Genomic DNA, 14380 nt, shown 5'->3' with positions numbered 1-14380 from the left:
AAAAATGATAAATCCATTACAATATAAAGCATATGGTAAAAACTTCACTTAAACATCTATTTGAATTGGTTCTAAGCTACTAAGGCTAGAAAGGGGTTAGGAACTAACAGACCTTGTAAAAAGTGACTATTAAAAAAAAAGTGAAAAAAGGATCAAGAGAGGCATACGAAGTCTCCTAGAAGAGGAAAAATGGGGAACATTTCAGAAATATGAACATGGGGCATGAAAGAGTAATTGCAGTAATCAGTTTACTGAAAAGGAAAACCATTCCCATATATCATTTTTCCAAATACTACAAAGAATCAATGAGACTGAAAAGCAATTCAGTCAAACCTGAAAATGCTCATACAACATATAGCTGACTTTAATGTCACTGCCATACTCAGTACATGCTTAGATTCACCTAAAGAAAGAACTAGGTATTAGAAGGCAAAAAATGACATTCTCTGCAGAATTCATTTATGAAGTTTAAGCAGCAGCCCACTGTGGAGTCCTTCTGTAGGTAGATTGTAAACAACTGGTACTTCTCACCAACTTCCTAAGGAAAGCTGCTATATTCTTAGAAGACAGTCATGGGTAGGTGCTCTTCAGGATAATGCATGACCATTCTGGATCGCTCTGAATCACTGCTTTCCTTCATTAAGCTGGACCAAGCAGAAGCGTCACTGCCCAGTTAACTGTATGTTAATGCACATACAGAAAAATACAGTTGTTAGTTAATTCAAATACAGTTGTCAATTCAGATGACCTTACAGAAATAAGATTTCAAGAGTGGTGGGAAAATAGTATGTGTGTAGAACTTCAAAAACTGTACTTGCCTCTTGGGTCTGAGCAAGACTGCAATTCATTCGCAGATGTAGCGGTGTAGTTTCCTGGTAGTGGTATGATTTACACCAAAGCAAGTTAGACAGCGCTGATGTCTGCTTAACCTACACTGGAGTTATGCACAGAGGTAGCTGTACTACCACTGGCTGAAATACAGAATAGGTAAGGAACATGTTTTAATTGCAAAAAGGTACCAGGAAACAGCTCCGTCTTGCAGTTTTCATTAAAGCTATGAGCAGACTTACTTATCACAGAAACAAGTAACACAGAGCTCATTAGACACTGCCTCATATCAAACCGTTCTCTGCAGTCGCAGAAGTTTTCTTTTTAGGCCACACAAATTCCAAAGACAAACAAATTCATTATTCACTCTATTTCACCTTGCTAAAGCAACACCAGGACTACCACCCAAGGATAAATCCAGTACTCCATCATGACATAATACCTTTTTTATTACAATATCCAAAAAACTGAGTATGCAAGATTTTGAGATCTCACGATCCCTTCTTCAATCTCAGGAATGTGCCATCTAAAGACTGTATATTTAAACCATAAAGGAGTTTAAATGTAAAGAAAAGAGAAAAATGCATTTTCTTCATAAACATTCTGTGTGTCTCTTCCTACCAACCACACCATCCTCTGTAAAACCCGAAGATTTCTTTCTGTAAAGCAAATATATATATAGTGTTGGTAGCCCACCCCACCCCATCCCAAGATCAGTTTTTATTAATCTTCTGTATTAGTGTCAACAATCAGCTACAGATACATAGTACTTTGAGAATTAAATACATAATCGTTTAATTCAAACAAGCAGAAGGGCAAGAGGAAAAAGCATTATGTGGATGGCACATTTGGTTGTAGATTACCAAAACATTCAGCCTTTACAATTCAATGATTCTTTCTCTAGTAATCAACTTTCAAATAAAATTTCTCTTTGTTGCAATTAAAGACCAAAATACACTAGATAGTTTTCTTTTACTACAATCTTACCATAGTAGTTTAAGAAGTACTATTACAAAATGCTTTTAATTAGTGTACTCTTTACAAAGAGTCAGAGAGGCAATGTAATAGCAGAGTACAGTGTAAAGAGTGCTTCTAGGAACTAGGAGTTTTTGTAATATACTACTCGGTAAGCAATATAGCTACAGAACTCACAGCCACAACTGTTATGTCTACTCTCTCACTTAAGTAGCTGCAGCTTCAGTGCATTCAAACTGTGCCCGATGTCTCTGAACGGAGAGTTCTGCCTGCGTGAGCAATCTGAACAGATTAACACTGGTTTGAATTGAAAACGCCCCTCCTTGATCTGAGCTAACTATGTAAACGTACACAGGAGAGGGGAGTTTTGAACTCAGCCGGGAAGGTGAGTGCTTGCCACGGCCACCCAAGGGAAACTCTCAACCTGAAGAGAGGTGGTCGGAGATTAACAGAACTGGAACACAAAAAGAGGCAAACAAAAAAAAAAAAAAAGGACAAACAGCAACCGACAGAGCAAACACTTTAGAAAGAGCCTATTCCTTAAGCCTGCTTCAGATATTGCTCTGCTCTATAAAAGTGAATTTAGGACCTAAGGCTTGTAAATTATAAGAGGCCCAGGTGGCCAAGTCCATCTTCAACGTCACTGAAGTGCTTTCACAAGATATAGCTTTTCCCCGTGTTCACTGGTGAAGATGGGAGCCTTTTTGTAGTGTTCCACCAACTCATCCATAGTATTAAAGCGACGCTGCCCAATACAATAGACATTGTCCACGAGCTGCACCTTGAAATGTTTGTTCTTCCCCGACGCCTTTAGAGATACTGAGAAGTCACTGGGCTGTTGAGAAGAATTCAGAAAGAAAAAAAAAAAAGAATTACATAAAAGTGAACAAAATGAAGGCGTAATTTTGTGGTTTCAGGAACAAACTGTGTCACATAGTTGATGGTAATTTATGCTAGTCTTTGTTCCACAGCTCGGTGCTTTAGCTACTTAAGAAACCCAATAGTCTATTATTCAATAAATAATTGCCATCATTATTAACGTGCACAGTTAAGACAGTTAAGTGAAAGCTCCCCAGATGCACAGTCTGAAGTTGCCAATTACATGACTAAATTGCAAATATTATCTTAGTTACTCAGTCTAGAAGCACAAGAATGTCAAGGAGAAGAGAAAAACTTTCATCCTCTATGGCTTCCTTGCTAGAGAGTCCTGGAGAAAGCAATTATTGCAATATTGCTTGGGTGAGATGAATAAAATTGCCCATATTGCTTTTTTTTAGAGCCGTGACCACCACTAGAGGGCTGTTCTTGCTTTGCATTGCAAAAGACAAAATACACATTCACCTTTTACCTTCTTACCACATGTATGGGGAATAATTTCTCCTATTAAGTACAGCTTTTTTGTAAAAAAAAAAAAAACAAACTATAGAATAAAAACACAGTACAAATCTCGCCATCAAACCACCACCCACAAAACACAAAATTTAAACACTAAGTTATTCAGGACAGAACAACTTCACACGATAAGTCTTTTCATCTTGGCGATCGGTTGCTTTAATGAAGACAATGCTGTGATCCAAACAGCCGGGATGAGACCATTCCGCTTTTTGCGCCACATGCTGCCGTAGGGAGGGTAGAAAGGACACGCTGTCCCTCGCTTCCAGCTGAACTCCATCTCTAGCCATTGACCGCTGCTGGCTGGCTGTAGAGATCGGAGTATGGGCTTTGCCCCGCCAGAGGAGGCTGGAGGCTGGTGTTGCCGGCCAGTGGGAAAACGGAATAATAAAAAATAAAAAGCACACACCAGAGTTTGTAGCAAGCACTTAATGGAGATAAGTAACGGTACTGCTGCAGGGTCTCTGCCCGCTGAAGGCACGTGGCTAGACTTCAGACACGGCCCTCTTGCAGTCCCTCGGTCCTCCCCGCCGCCACGCTGCTGCTGTGGTCAAGCCAGCGCCGTGAACCTGAACTCGTCCAGGCTAAACAAAACCCACAAGGGACTATTTGGTTCACAGCATCGCCTTATGAACAACCACGAGGGGAGCTGTGGCACAGCAGAGGACCGAGCTGGGGGGACTGGGAGCCCTCGGACGTTACTGGTGTCACCAGACTTCGGTTCGTGAAACCACAGCCTCCGGAGCCCTCCACGCTGCGCTTGGGGGGTCAGATACACACGGAGTACCTACCCAAGGAAACTGAAGGACAGCATTTTCTCAGGCACGCTATCTTTTTTCCTGCAGTGATGTGGGTCTCTGCCCCACGCATCCCCCACGTTCTGCCTATCCCCAAAATCTCATCCCTTGCATCTCCCCCTCAGTTGTTTTAATACCGATGCCTTCTCTGCCTTCCCTTCCGACTCCATCGCTTCTTTAAAAATTGTTTTTACCTAACACCCGTAGGAGAATTACTCCTTCCATCTATAATCCTGTGTCACGGGGCCTTGGCCGGGTCCGCGCAGGCTCCATCAGGAAGGCTGCCTCGGGCTCCGAGCAGCTCCAAAGACACCGGCTCAAAATACAGGCAACACCCCCCGTGACAGCCAAGAGGAGAGGACTGGGGAGGGTGGGGGAAAGGGATGGAAAGAAATGTGCGTAAGAGCCTATCTTTGGGGTTTCCAGTGCTCCACCCAAGATATGTTTCGTGCCCGGTCATCCATCCCTAGCTCCAGGTTCAAAAACTGCTATTTTAGGCCAGCCAGCTCTGATATGAAACCCCTGCCTCAGGAGCACCGCAAACAAGGCTGCAGAGAACTCACACCAAGACTGACCTATTTTCAACACCGACCTCGCTGGGTTAAAGCTAACCCAGTTGCACCAACACCGCGCTGTGGTTCAGAGCCCGAACGCGGCGTGGACAAACCCTCCAGCAGCCATAACCACTAGGACCCGTTTCGATGGACATCTCCATAGCCCTCAGAAGGGGCAGCCATTAAACGGTAACGAAGCACAGGCCTGCACCAACGAAGCTCTGCAGAAGCTCCGGGACCCTGGGCTCACGGAGGAGAAATTTAGGGTACGGGCTCTGGGCAGCGAGCTGATCGCTGTGCTCTAACCACAGGCTGCCAGGCAAGTCTGTAGGGTCTCTTCAGTTGAGGGGAGCACGTACGGACTAGCTGCTCAGGATTCAAAAAACAAGATCAAGCCTTGCTGACTAAGTTCTGCTGCTTCCACGGGCGATGCCTATGGCAAACGAAAACCAGTGAGCAAAAGGCCTTCATTTAAAACAGAAGAACTTACAAACGGTAAGTTCATAATCTGAACCAAACACATTTTTTTTTTTGTTTTAGGAACAGGAAAAGATGTTATGACAAAGGTTTAAAAATAAGTGAAATAATCACTTCAAGCTCAACAAAATTTTAATGTTTTCTGGCAAAGCACAGTTGTTTTCAGCATGCCAAAATTATGAGTTTTCATCGTTCCTTGTATCTGCTAAGAATTGTTATCTTTAGACCAGAAAGGATGTGCTAATGACACACAGAGGTGCTGGAATAGGTCTTAGAGCTCTGATCTACTGTCCTATGTCCCAGGCACTGGCCAGACTTAGATCTTTGTGAGGTGATCTACACAATACATTAAATACTTTTCCTGCCATTTTAATTATAACTCTAATGAATGAACATTCTCCTGAACTATTGTCCATTCTTCCCAGCCTTAGAGCTGCTAATTAGATTGATGCATAAATAGAAGACATTATTATCGCTTATTTTCTCCAGAATATGTTACAAAGTTTATTCTTTCCGTGATCTGATTTAATTAAAGAAAAAAAAAAACAACCCCCCCACACACACACAACGGAAAGGCTGATCTAACTCTTTTGAGAGCCATCATCCGGTGCAAAGAGATGGAAGAGCTCAAACAGCTGTTGCAAGAATCCTGAAACCCTTTATTGGCCTCAGCACAGTAACTTCTACAGGATTCAAGAACAAACAGCAAAAGCAACTGGACTTGCATTTGTTTTTATTTTGGTTCTTTCCCACTCTAACAAACATGCAAAATGGTTAAAAAGACTATTTAAAAAAAAAAATCTCTAGATAAACTACTGCTCTTAAACATTCCATTACAAAGTACGCTGGTTCGATGCAGCTTGAATTGGTTCCCTGCTGTCCTCCTTGGATTTGCTCCAAGTCTGTTTATTTTATTTACTGTTTAAGCTATTTTGTTTCAACTGCTGGCCAATTTTTCTCCCTTCTCCCTCTTAAATTAATTGCTACATTTGGATGTTTGCACACTAACTTTTCCAGGAATAAAAGCCTCACATACACCAAATAAGGGCACATCAGAAGTAAGCTTTAATCCCTGAAATCTATAGAGGAGCTGATGATTCTGCAACAGAATTACAGAGCATAGCTTCATGGCAGGGAACCTGTGAATATTTCTGTACTGTCGTAACTGTGAAGACCTAAACCTGAAGTTAAATTAATTCCTAAAACAGAAAATTGAAGATTAGCTGTTATGCATCTACAGCTCTTCAGACCAGGTGTAGTACTTCTTTGAATTGTTTCAGATTCCTTTATTTTAACTCCTGCTTATGACTAAGATGACCATAAGCCAGCTGGTGCCTACAGCATGTGGAAGACAACAGGTAGGAAGCTGTTCCTTTAATTTTACTTCTTTGGTCAGGAACTTCACTGTCTTTTCAAAAAAGATGGAAAACTATCATGAAGACAAGTTATAAAGCAATATAAGGGAAAACAAGTGAAACCGGGAAAGAAAGTTCCCTCTTTACAAACTCCATTTGAGAATGAAACAAGACAATTTTATCATAAATAGCAATATTGGGAAAAATAACTCCCTCTGAAAGCCTTTTACTGATCCTGTAACTTATTGTTTTTCCTTTCAATCCAGTTCCAGTTGGCAATGCCCTTTCTCCATAGAAGATATTCTCATGCACTCGTTCTTCAAACTGTTTTAGACCCTTCGAGCTCCCACCTGTGAGTCTGCCCTGAAGCTCCCCAACTCCTTCTACCTCCACACCCAGGCTTTCCCTCACTCCTCCTCCTACTCAGTCACCCAGCCAAAAAAAGTCATAGCTCAAAAGTCTAAGGTCAGGCTGGACAGAACCATCTGGGAGGGTTAAAAATTCCTTTTTCTACCCCTTCCACCTCGTTTGGATATAAACAAATACCTTCCTCTATGTAATGTTCACCATGTTCCAAAATCAACATTACGCAGGTCAGAAACATGAATTAGCTCCATTGATCATCAAATACAGCTCTAATAAGATTTCTATTCTTCCATTTAAAATAAACCACTAGGATACTTCTTAAGCCTGTTTTTAAAGATAAACTTTCTCCTCCTCTCCACTGTACTCATCAATCACAGCATGTCACAGAACATGACAAATGCTTCAGTTTTTTAACTGTTGCCACATTTCGTTGCTTCTATCCAACACTTGCAGGATTAAAACCCCAGGAAAAAATGGGAAACCCTGAATGCTCCAGAATTAGCACCTCAAAAAGTATACAGACTCTCAACCTGTGCCTCCTCCCTCTGCTGCCACTATCGCTGGACAAAGAGCACAGAAGCTAAATGCGACCTCAAAGGACTGACACAAATCCAGCCGCACCTACAATCCTCAGTATCTTCTTAATACTATATAGCCTGCAACCCCATTTAGGATCGGTTACTATAATTTGATAGCTGTGACACTATTGGCAGAAGGTAGCCATTACTTCCCAATGAATAATTGCTCCTGAAATCCTCCAAGAAATTGCATAGATCACTCATGCTAATAAATCGGGCTGGTCTGAGAAAAACATCTCTGCTTCACGAGAAGACATCATAGGGTTATGAAACAGCAGTGTTTGTCTAATCGCCGGTTTCGCACCCGCTCGCAGCTGAGTGCGAGGGGACTGCAAGCCCTGGTGGAAGCCCCCTTTGAAGTCTCGGGGTGCCCGCAGCTGGGGACCTGCTCAGCAGCTGGAGGCGAGCTGTGGTTGCCCTCCCTCGGCACCGGCCACAGCCTACTGCTGCCTCCTGTTAGCTACGGCGCTAGCAAGCGCACTTGTTTCCCAGGGTGAATCCGAACAAAAAACCCTCTTCCTTCCAAATTTGCTTCTCTCCCCAGTGGAACCTTAGATCTTCAAAGCATGACGATCACCTACCCAGCCCAGGCCGACGGTGTCAGCCAAGACGTGTTTGCCTTGTGTTAGGTACTACACAGAGAGAACAAAAATCTGACCGCTAAAGAGCCTGCAATTCAAAAAGGGTAAGAAGTGGCTGTACAGAGACTGCATAGATTAAATCTGCATTATTAGTTCAGGAGTGCTACTTAAACGAGACAACAAACTTCAGTTTTTATCGACCGAGCAGCCTGCAACAGAAAGAATGAATCGAGCAGTTATTTCTAACTAGGTATGTTCCACTTCAGTCTCCTCCTTTACATCTCCAAAACTGAGGCCACATTACCTGGGTATAACAGAGTTGGCAAAAATGTTACCAGTAGGTAACTGTGCCTGTTACATAAACTATAGGCTTAAATGGTTCAAACAAGTTTATAGTTCTAATAATAGTATTTCGTAATTAATGAAGATAATCAGGCTCCTAGCTACCTGACAGAGTTCATCTCGGGATATTCTCCACTATGGCAGCATCCCTTAGATCCAAATGTATCCGAGGAGAATGTTTTTGGCTAAAGCAAACTAGCTGTGAGACAAACATCTGGTAAGTTAAATCTAAAGAAACATTGTAAAATCTTGCAACTACTAAAATTTGAAATGGAGAAACATGGCAGTCTCATCAAGTGAATACAAAATAATACAAACCTTCATCTATCCAAGGAGAGCTTTTCATAGCTCAGTAACAAGAGCAAAACGCAAATCTAAGGAAAACTTTTACACAGACGACTTTTCGTAACTATGGTGATGGAAGTCTATAGAAAACCCTAAAACAGGTCAAAAATCAGGCACAGGATTAGCAGGATGACTCAGTTTTATCTATGGGCCTTTTTAGAAAGGAATAACCCCTGCAACTACAGCTTTAATAGGTGGGTTCATAACACAATGTAATGGGAACTGCTGGTTTGGTGGAAAGATGAGCAAACCAGAGAGCTCACAACTTCACTCGGTTCACAGTCTGATCTCTCTAATCAAGATCCTTCGCTCTGATTGTGCAGACACTCCTGGTGACTTTTAGCCACAGCATGGCCCAATGCTTTTATAATTCACATACATAAGCAAATTACATGATGGTATGATATTTTAAGTACGATATATAAAGATTAGGGTAGACAAAAGTTTGAGATGTAGTAAAATATTTCTTTAAACCTAATAAAAACTAAACCTCTCAAGTAGTACCAAGACAAAGGAGGCATTTACATGTTCAGTTACAGTTAGTTTTTCTCATTGCTCAAATCCCGCCCCCCCCCAAATACAGGATCTGCAAGACCCCATCAAGATTAGAAAAAAAAAAAAAAAAGCCGTAAGTTCCTCAATTCAGCACATTTTTTTTTGCGTGTGTGAAAAAGCTTGCTGTAATGTGAATGGAGCAAGTTTTCTGGGATTCCACTAAGAGTTAGATGCTAGAAACAACTTGAAGACCACGTTCTGAATGAATCTTTTTGTGCTCCACAAGCAACAATTTCCCCAGCAACAATGCAGGCAGCAAATTTGAAACTGCTTTGAATACAAGCGTCTTTAGTGTTATGATGTCATATTAAATTAAAAGGTTTTTGTGTCCTTTCAAGGAAATTTGTTTACTCCAGAGGTTAGACTCTTAAGAGCAAAGAAACGAGCCGTAGCACAGTGGTCACTGTGACATGACGTGCGCCGAGAAATGGCTGCGCGTTTTTGTATTTTAAGTAATGTATTAATTTTCAAACTGTCCTTCTGGCACTTTCCCAAAAGACAGAAGAAAATGCAGCATCCAAATCTGAAAGTGAGCTTCTACCTGCTGGATGGACACACCAAGGGTATACCGCATCCAGGATACCCGCCTGCCCCCGGGAGACAGGATGCTACCTTAAAGAGACAGCTGAACTACTGTAATTTAATGATTACCATAATCCTCTGGTGGCTTTCTACATTTTAGAAGACTGCATGCCCAACCTCAGTCAGTCTTTTCTTCTGTTGACTAAACAAACTTGATTCCTCTCAGCCTCTCTAAGTCAGAAATGTTTTCTAAATCTCTATTTTTCTTCCTGTTCTCCTCTGGTTTATTTTTATTTCATCTCTATTTTTCTTCCTGTTCTCCTCTAGATTATTTGCATTTGCCTTCATTTAGTGCTTACAGTTAAAACTAAGAGCAGAAATAGGAACTCAATGACAGAGAACTTCAAAGGAAGGGTAGTCTGACAGCTACCATGTCTTCTTCAGAGCAAATTCATCAAGGAAAGATGCCTGAAATTTAATCAGACAATACTGTATGCAGAAAAAAATATTTGGGACTATTACAGAATTGTATTTTGTCAATAATGTTACATCTGACGTAAAAATTTCAGGGAATAGCAAGAGTCTTAACTTCAATAATAATAATAATAATAATAATAAACTACTACTGTTTTCCAAAAATTAGAATGCAAAGTTTTATTTGGATTTAGAAAATCCTACAGAGTTAACAATTTTCTTGTCTTTCAGCTGTTGTTCTGCTGTCACTAGAAGCCTCTGTTCATCTCTCTCACCAGGAATCAACATGCCAGCCAACCCCAAATTTAAGTATTACATATGAGGAATACATGAAAAGCCTGAAATATTCAGTTGCTTGTCCACTAAAGAGTATCCTTTAGTATGCACTACCTAATGAATCTGCCTCAATACTACCTCAGATTTTGACTTCACTCTACGACCTCTTCTGAGTAGCTGAAACTGCAACTTTGGAAGAACAGAATCAGCAAATGAAATGTGAAACATACTTCCAAAAAAGTATCGTGAGCTAAAAGGATCTTTACTTCCAGATTTGAGCTCAAGCTTAATCCTCCCATTTACTTAAAGCAAATTCTTTGTTTTCCAGCATGCAGCCATGCCAACACCTACTACCGACTAATTACTAAAATCATTTACACGAGGAATAGTATATGGGAACAGTTTTCCCCCAGTTTATAGACAATTATGATAGAGAATATCACAAGTTCTAACCAGAAGTGATATATGCAATCAGTACAGCCTTCTAAAGACATTAGAATCAAGAAGTCTTAAAAACAATATTATGGTTCAAACTGTATGCTGTTGACACTGCTTTAGTTTTTATTCACAATCTACGCTGTAAACCAAGATAGCCCATAATATGGGCACAGTGAAACCCAATACAAATACAGCATAGAGATAGATGTCCATAGCTGTATAAGGTATACTTATTTTAGTAGTACTGTATGCTCAAATTAGAAGACTGAGCTAATGTAACTACATTATTTTTTAATTTTTATACGTGAAGCAACAAAACACTTAGATGGAGACATCTACTAAACAACAATGTGTTTTCATGGAATGGCCCTACAGTTGAAACAATAAATGCAGAAAAGCCCTAATCACAAATTCAGATTTTTTTTTTTTTTGGTACCTTTTGAAAGATATATTAAGGGATTATTAAAATCTGTCACCTTTTCAAAATCACAGTCAAGGGTTAATTAAATTTTGAGTGCTTTGACTAAGAATTCTCTGGCCTTAGCATACATGAAAGGCTTCTCAGTGTAATTTTAAATTTGAACTTTCAGAATCACAATGATGCCTAATCAGCACTACTCGTATCCCTCTGATGTCATCAAGGCTCAATTTACAAAGCATATGAGCTGCTGACTTGACCCTCTCTGTTGTGTATCATAATCTTAACAGTTAGAGACAATAATAAGTTTCCCTTATTACAACCTAAATAATCTAAGTAGAGCAGAAATACATTAAAATGGGATTTTAACCCATAGTTTAAAGAACCTATGTTATTATTCAATTAAAAGCAGAACAAAACTGACCAATGCAAAGATCCCGTCTGAAATTAGCTTTAAAATCTAATTAATGACCAAATTTGCAATTCACAAGAGTTATTTTATCTTGTAGCGCTGTAAATTTGAGGAGGATTGCATATGAGGAATGCCTGAAAAGTCAAATTGAAGCCTGAAATATCTACTCGCTTGTCCACTAATTAAAACCCCCTGGATAATACAGACCACAGCTGCTAAATTTCAGCGTAAATGTCACTGCATTTCAGTAACAGACCGATTCTCGCAAGCAGTAAGCGTATCGGTTGGTAACGCCAAAGCGTTGCTTGCTTCTTTAAGGGTGAAAAGCCCTTTACTACAGATAGGGAAGCTATTAACTGTCATGCTTGCTAACCCAAGCATCGGGTATTACAAAGCCTGCCGGGCTGAGTACCACTTACCGAAGATTCACTATCTCTAACAAGGAAGTCTCCTTCCACTCCCCTTTCGTTCAGGGCACATTCTGCTTGGTGTCGGGTAACATTCCCGTAATACCACTCTCTTCCAGCAAACCGTCCGGTGGAAGATGGTCCCGTGTAGCTTATCTGAGGCGGATGGGAAGTGTTAATGGTAGGACCATCGCTAATGATTACTACATAGTTTTTAGGAACAAGACCAATTTGCCCTCTGGAATTTTTACATTTCCACCATTCTGGGTCGTTTTCTGGCTTTTCAATGACTTCCATCGTTTCCCCTTTTTCAAAATTGAGCTCTTCTTCTGTGACGGAGCTGAATGGATACAGTGTCTGAACAACGTGGAGTACTTTGGTGCCCTGGCCGTTACTCATGGAAGCGCCTTTCCTTAAGCTGAGAAAGCTGGGTGAATCTGCAGTTGCCTCCTCAACCTCTTCTACCACATAGTTCGAAGGAAACCAGCCAATCTGTCCATTGTAGCTACCTCTCCACCAGCCGTCACTGCACTTCTCCATGACAATCACTCGGGATCCTTTAACGAGGGACAGTTCATCCTCTCTCTCCGCGACATAGGCAAATTTCACGTAGGCTGGAATGTTAAGGTCATAAATCCGGTCGGCGCTGCTGCCGTTGGATGGGTATTCTGCGTCCGTGCTAGGAGTGGGTGAGGCGTCTCTCGCGCTCGTCTTTCTCTTGGTTTTTCCCAAACCTGTTAAAGAGAGAAACGTAAAGTGGTCATTCGGAATGCTTGTCCCCAGACTGCAAACACTGGATTTGGTGGCATGCTCCTCCGTCACTTTAACGACACTGCTAAACGGAGATCTCTTCTGTAACACCGCATAGTCAGGAAACAGTAACACCTTTAAGAGATTATCTTTAACATCCAGCTGATGCAGCATCAGGTAAGGGGCAATGTGCATTATAATGGCTCTCTTCCCTTCCAGAAGTACCAGAGTTTTAACACACTTAAAACCAGTGGTTTCTTCACTAGGAGAACAGCTAATCACTGGAACAGTTGCACAGCTTGCTGTTCTGTCTCTTAAAAATCCAGCCAAATGATCATGCCTTTTAATTTTAGTGATGACTTTAATTTGGCTCAAGCAAAAGATGAAAGAAAATCTACAAAAATAAATAGCACAGCAACAGAAGCTTAAGTTTCACTGCAGATTACATTTTGCTCTCTTCATTCTTCAGTCAGTCCCCAGGCAGCTACAGCTACAACTCCTTCCAACTGCAAGCCCCCTTTTGAAATCCACACCTCTTTCATCTACATTTCATCACGTACTATAAAAGCATAAACCTGACTGTGAGGAAGACCATTTGCATACGTTCCTCTGTAATATGTAAATTCTGATGTACTGTCGTGGCTTTATGTATAGCATGAAATACAATGTACAGAAGAAACAACAATAACATTAAACACATAACTTTTTAAAAATTTTCTTAATTAGAGGAACCATGCTAATGTCTGTTTAAATACGGCAAAAAAACTGCACAACACACTTGGTGTACTTTTCAAACCTTCACAGCAAGGGCTGCTGAAGCTTATATATAAACAGAAAGATAAAGTGAACAAGTAGCCCTCTCTTGTGAAATTCACTTACAAAAGTTCTGAAAAGAAAACAAAAGATGAAGTCTCAGTTTAGCACAAACCAAGCAACACCCAAAATGTCATGCAGGGGACAGAAAGCAAAAACCAACACAGAAACAGGAGCTTTTGTACTTTTCTCCATGTTCCTAGAGCCTTGCTGGCAGGCGAGAGATTCACTTGAGACACAATGAGTACCCACTGATTATGGCAGACTGAATGGAAAAAAAAAAAAAAAAAAAAAAAAAAGACTTTGCTTTTGTTTCTTCAAATAACCTGATAGAAGAAGATGCATGCTATTTCATTTTTAACAATTCAGGACTATTTAATCTGACCACTCCACTGCTGAAAAGTGTGTTCATTTTTTAATACATATATACATAAATATGTACATGCATACACAATTAATATCTTCAGCAAAGCTGTTTGTTCAGTGCAAAACTACCTGGTTTATTTCACAGGGTTAGCTGTACAGCACAAAGAGTGCACACACGACCACGCAGGGATTGCTAACTAGAGGGGTTAAATACATTAATTAATACATGTTTAAGGTCTCAGAAGACAGCAGAAAATTCCAATCATCCTAAAGTGTTTCCTGACCTTCCCCAGCAGCTCCTTGCTTCCTGCTGGAGCCTGCTTACATCCTAATGTCATTCTAACTACATCATTTCAGCC

General features: G+C 40.7%; 1 protein-coding gene across 2 annotated transcripts in view; it reads right to left on the bottom strand.

Annotated features, from left to right (window-relative positions):
* Positions 1-231: 231 nt before the first annotated feature.
* NCK2 (NCK adaptor protein 2) overlaps positions 232-14380 on the bottom strand; it is an 88471-nt gene continuing 74322 nt past the window's right edge. For both annotated transcript variants that reach the window (XM_052773851.1, XM_052773852.1), the window contains exons 4-5: positions 12105-12826; positions 232-2638 (exon numbers count right to left, since the gene is read on the bottom strand). In XM_052773851.1, coding sequence (XP_052629811.1) covers positions 2444-2638; positions 12105-12826 — 917 coding nt within the window. In that variant the 3' untranslated portion in view covers positions 232-2443. The remainder of the gene's footprint in view (positions 2639-12104; positions 12827-14380) is intronic.

This window comes from Harpia harpyja, chromosome 22 (assembly GCF_026419915.1).
Source record: "Harpia harpyja isolate bHarHar1 chromosome 22, bHarHar1 primary haplotype, whole genome shotgun sequence".
NCBI lineage: Eukaryota > Metazoa > Chordata > Aves > Accipitriformes > Accipitridae > Harpia > Harpia harpyja.
This window is presented reverse-complemented; position numbering and strand designations above follow the sequence as displayed.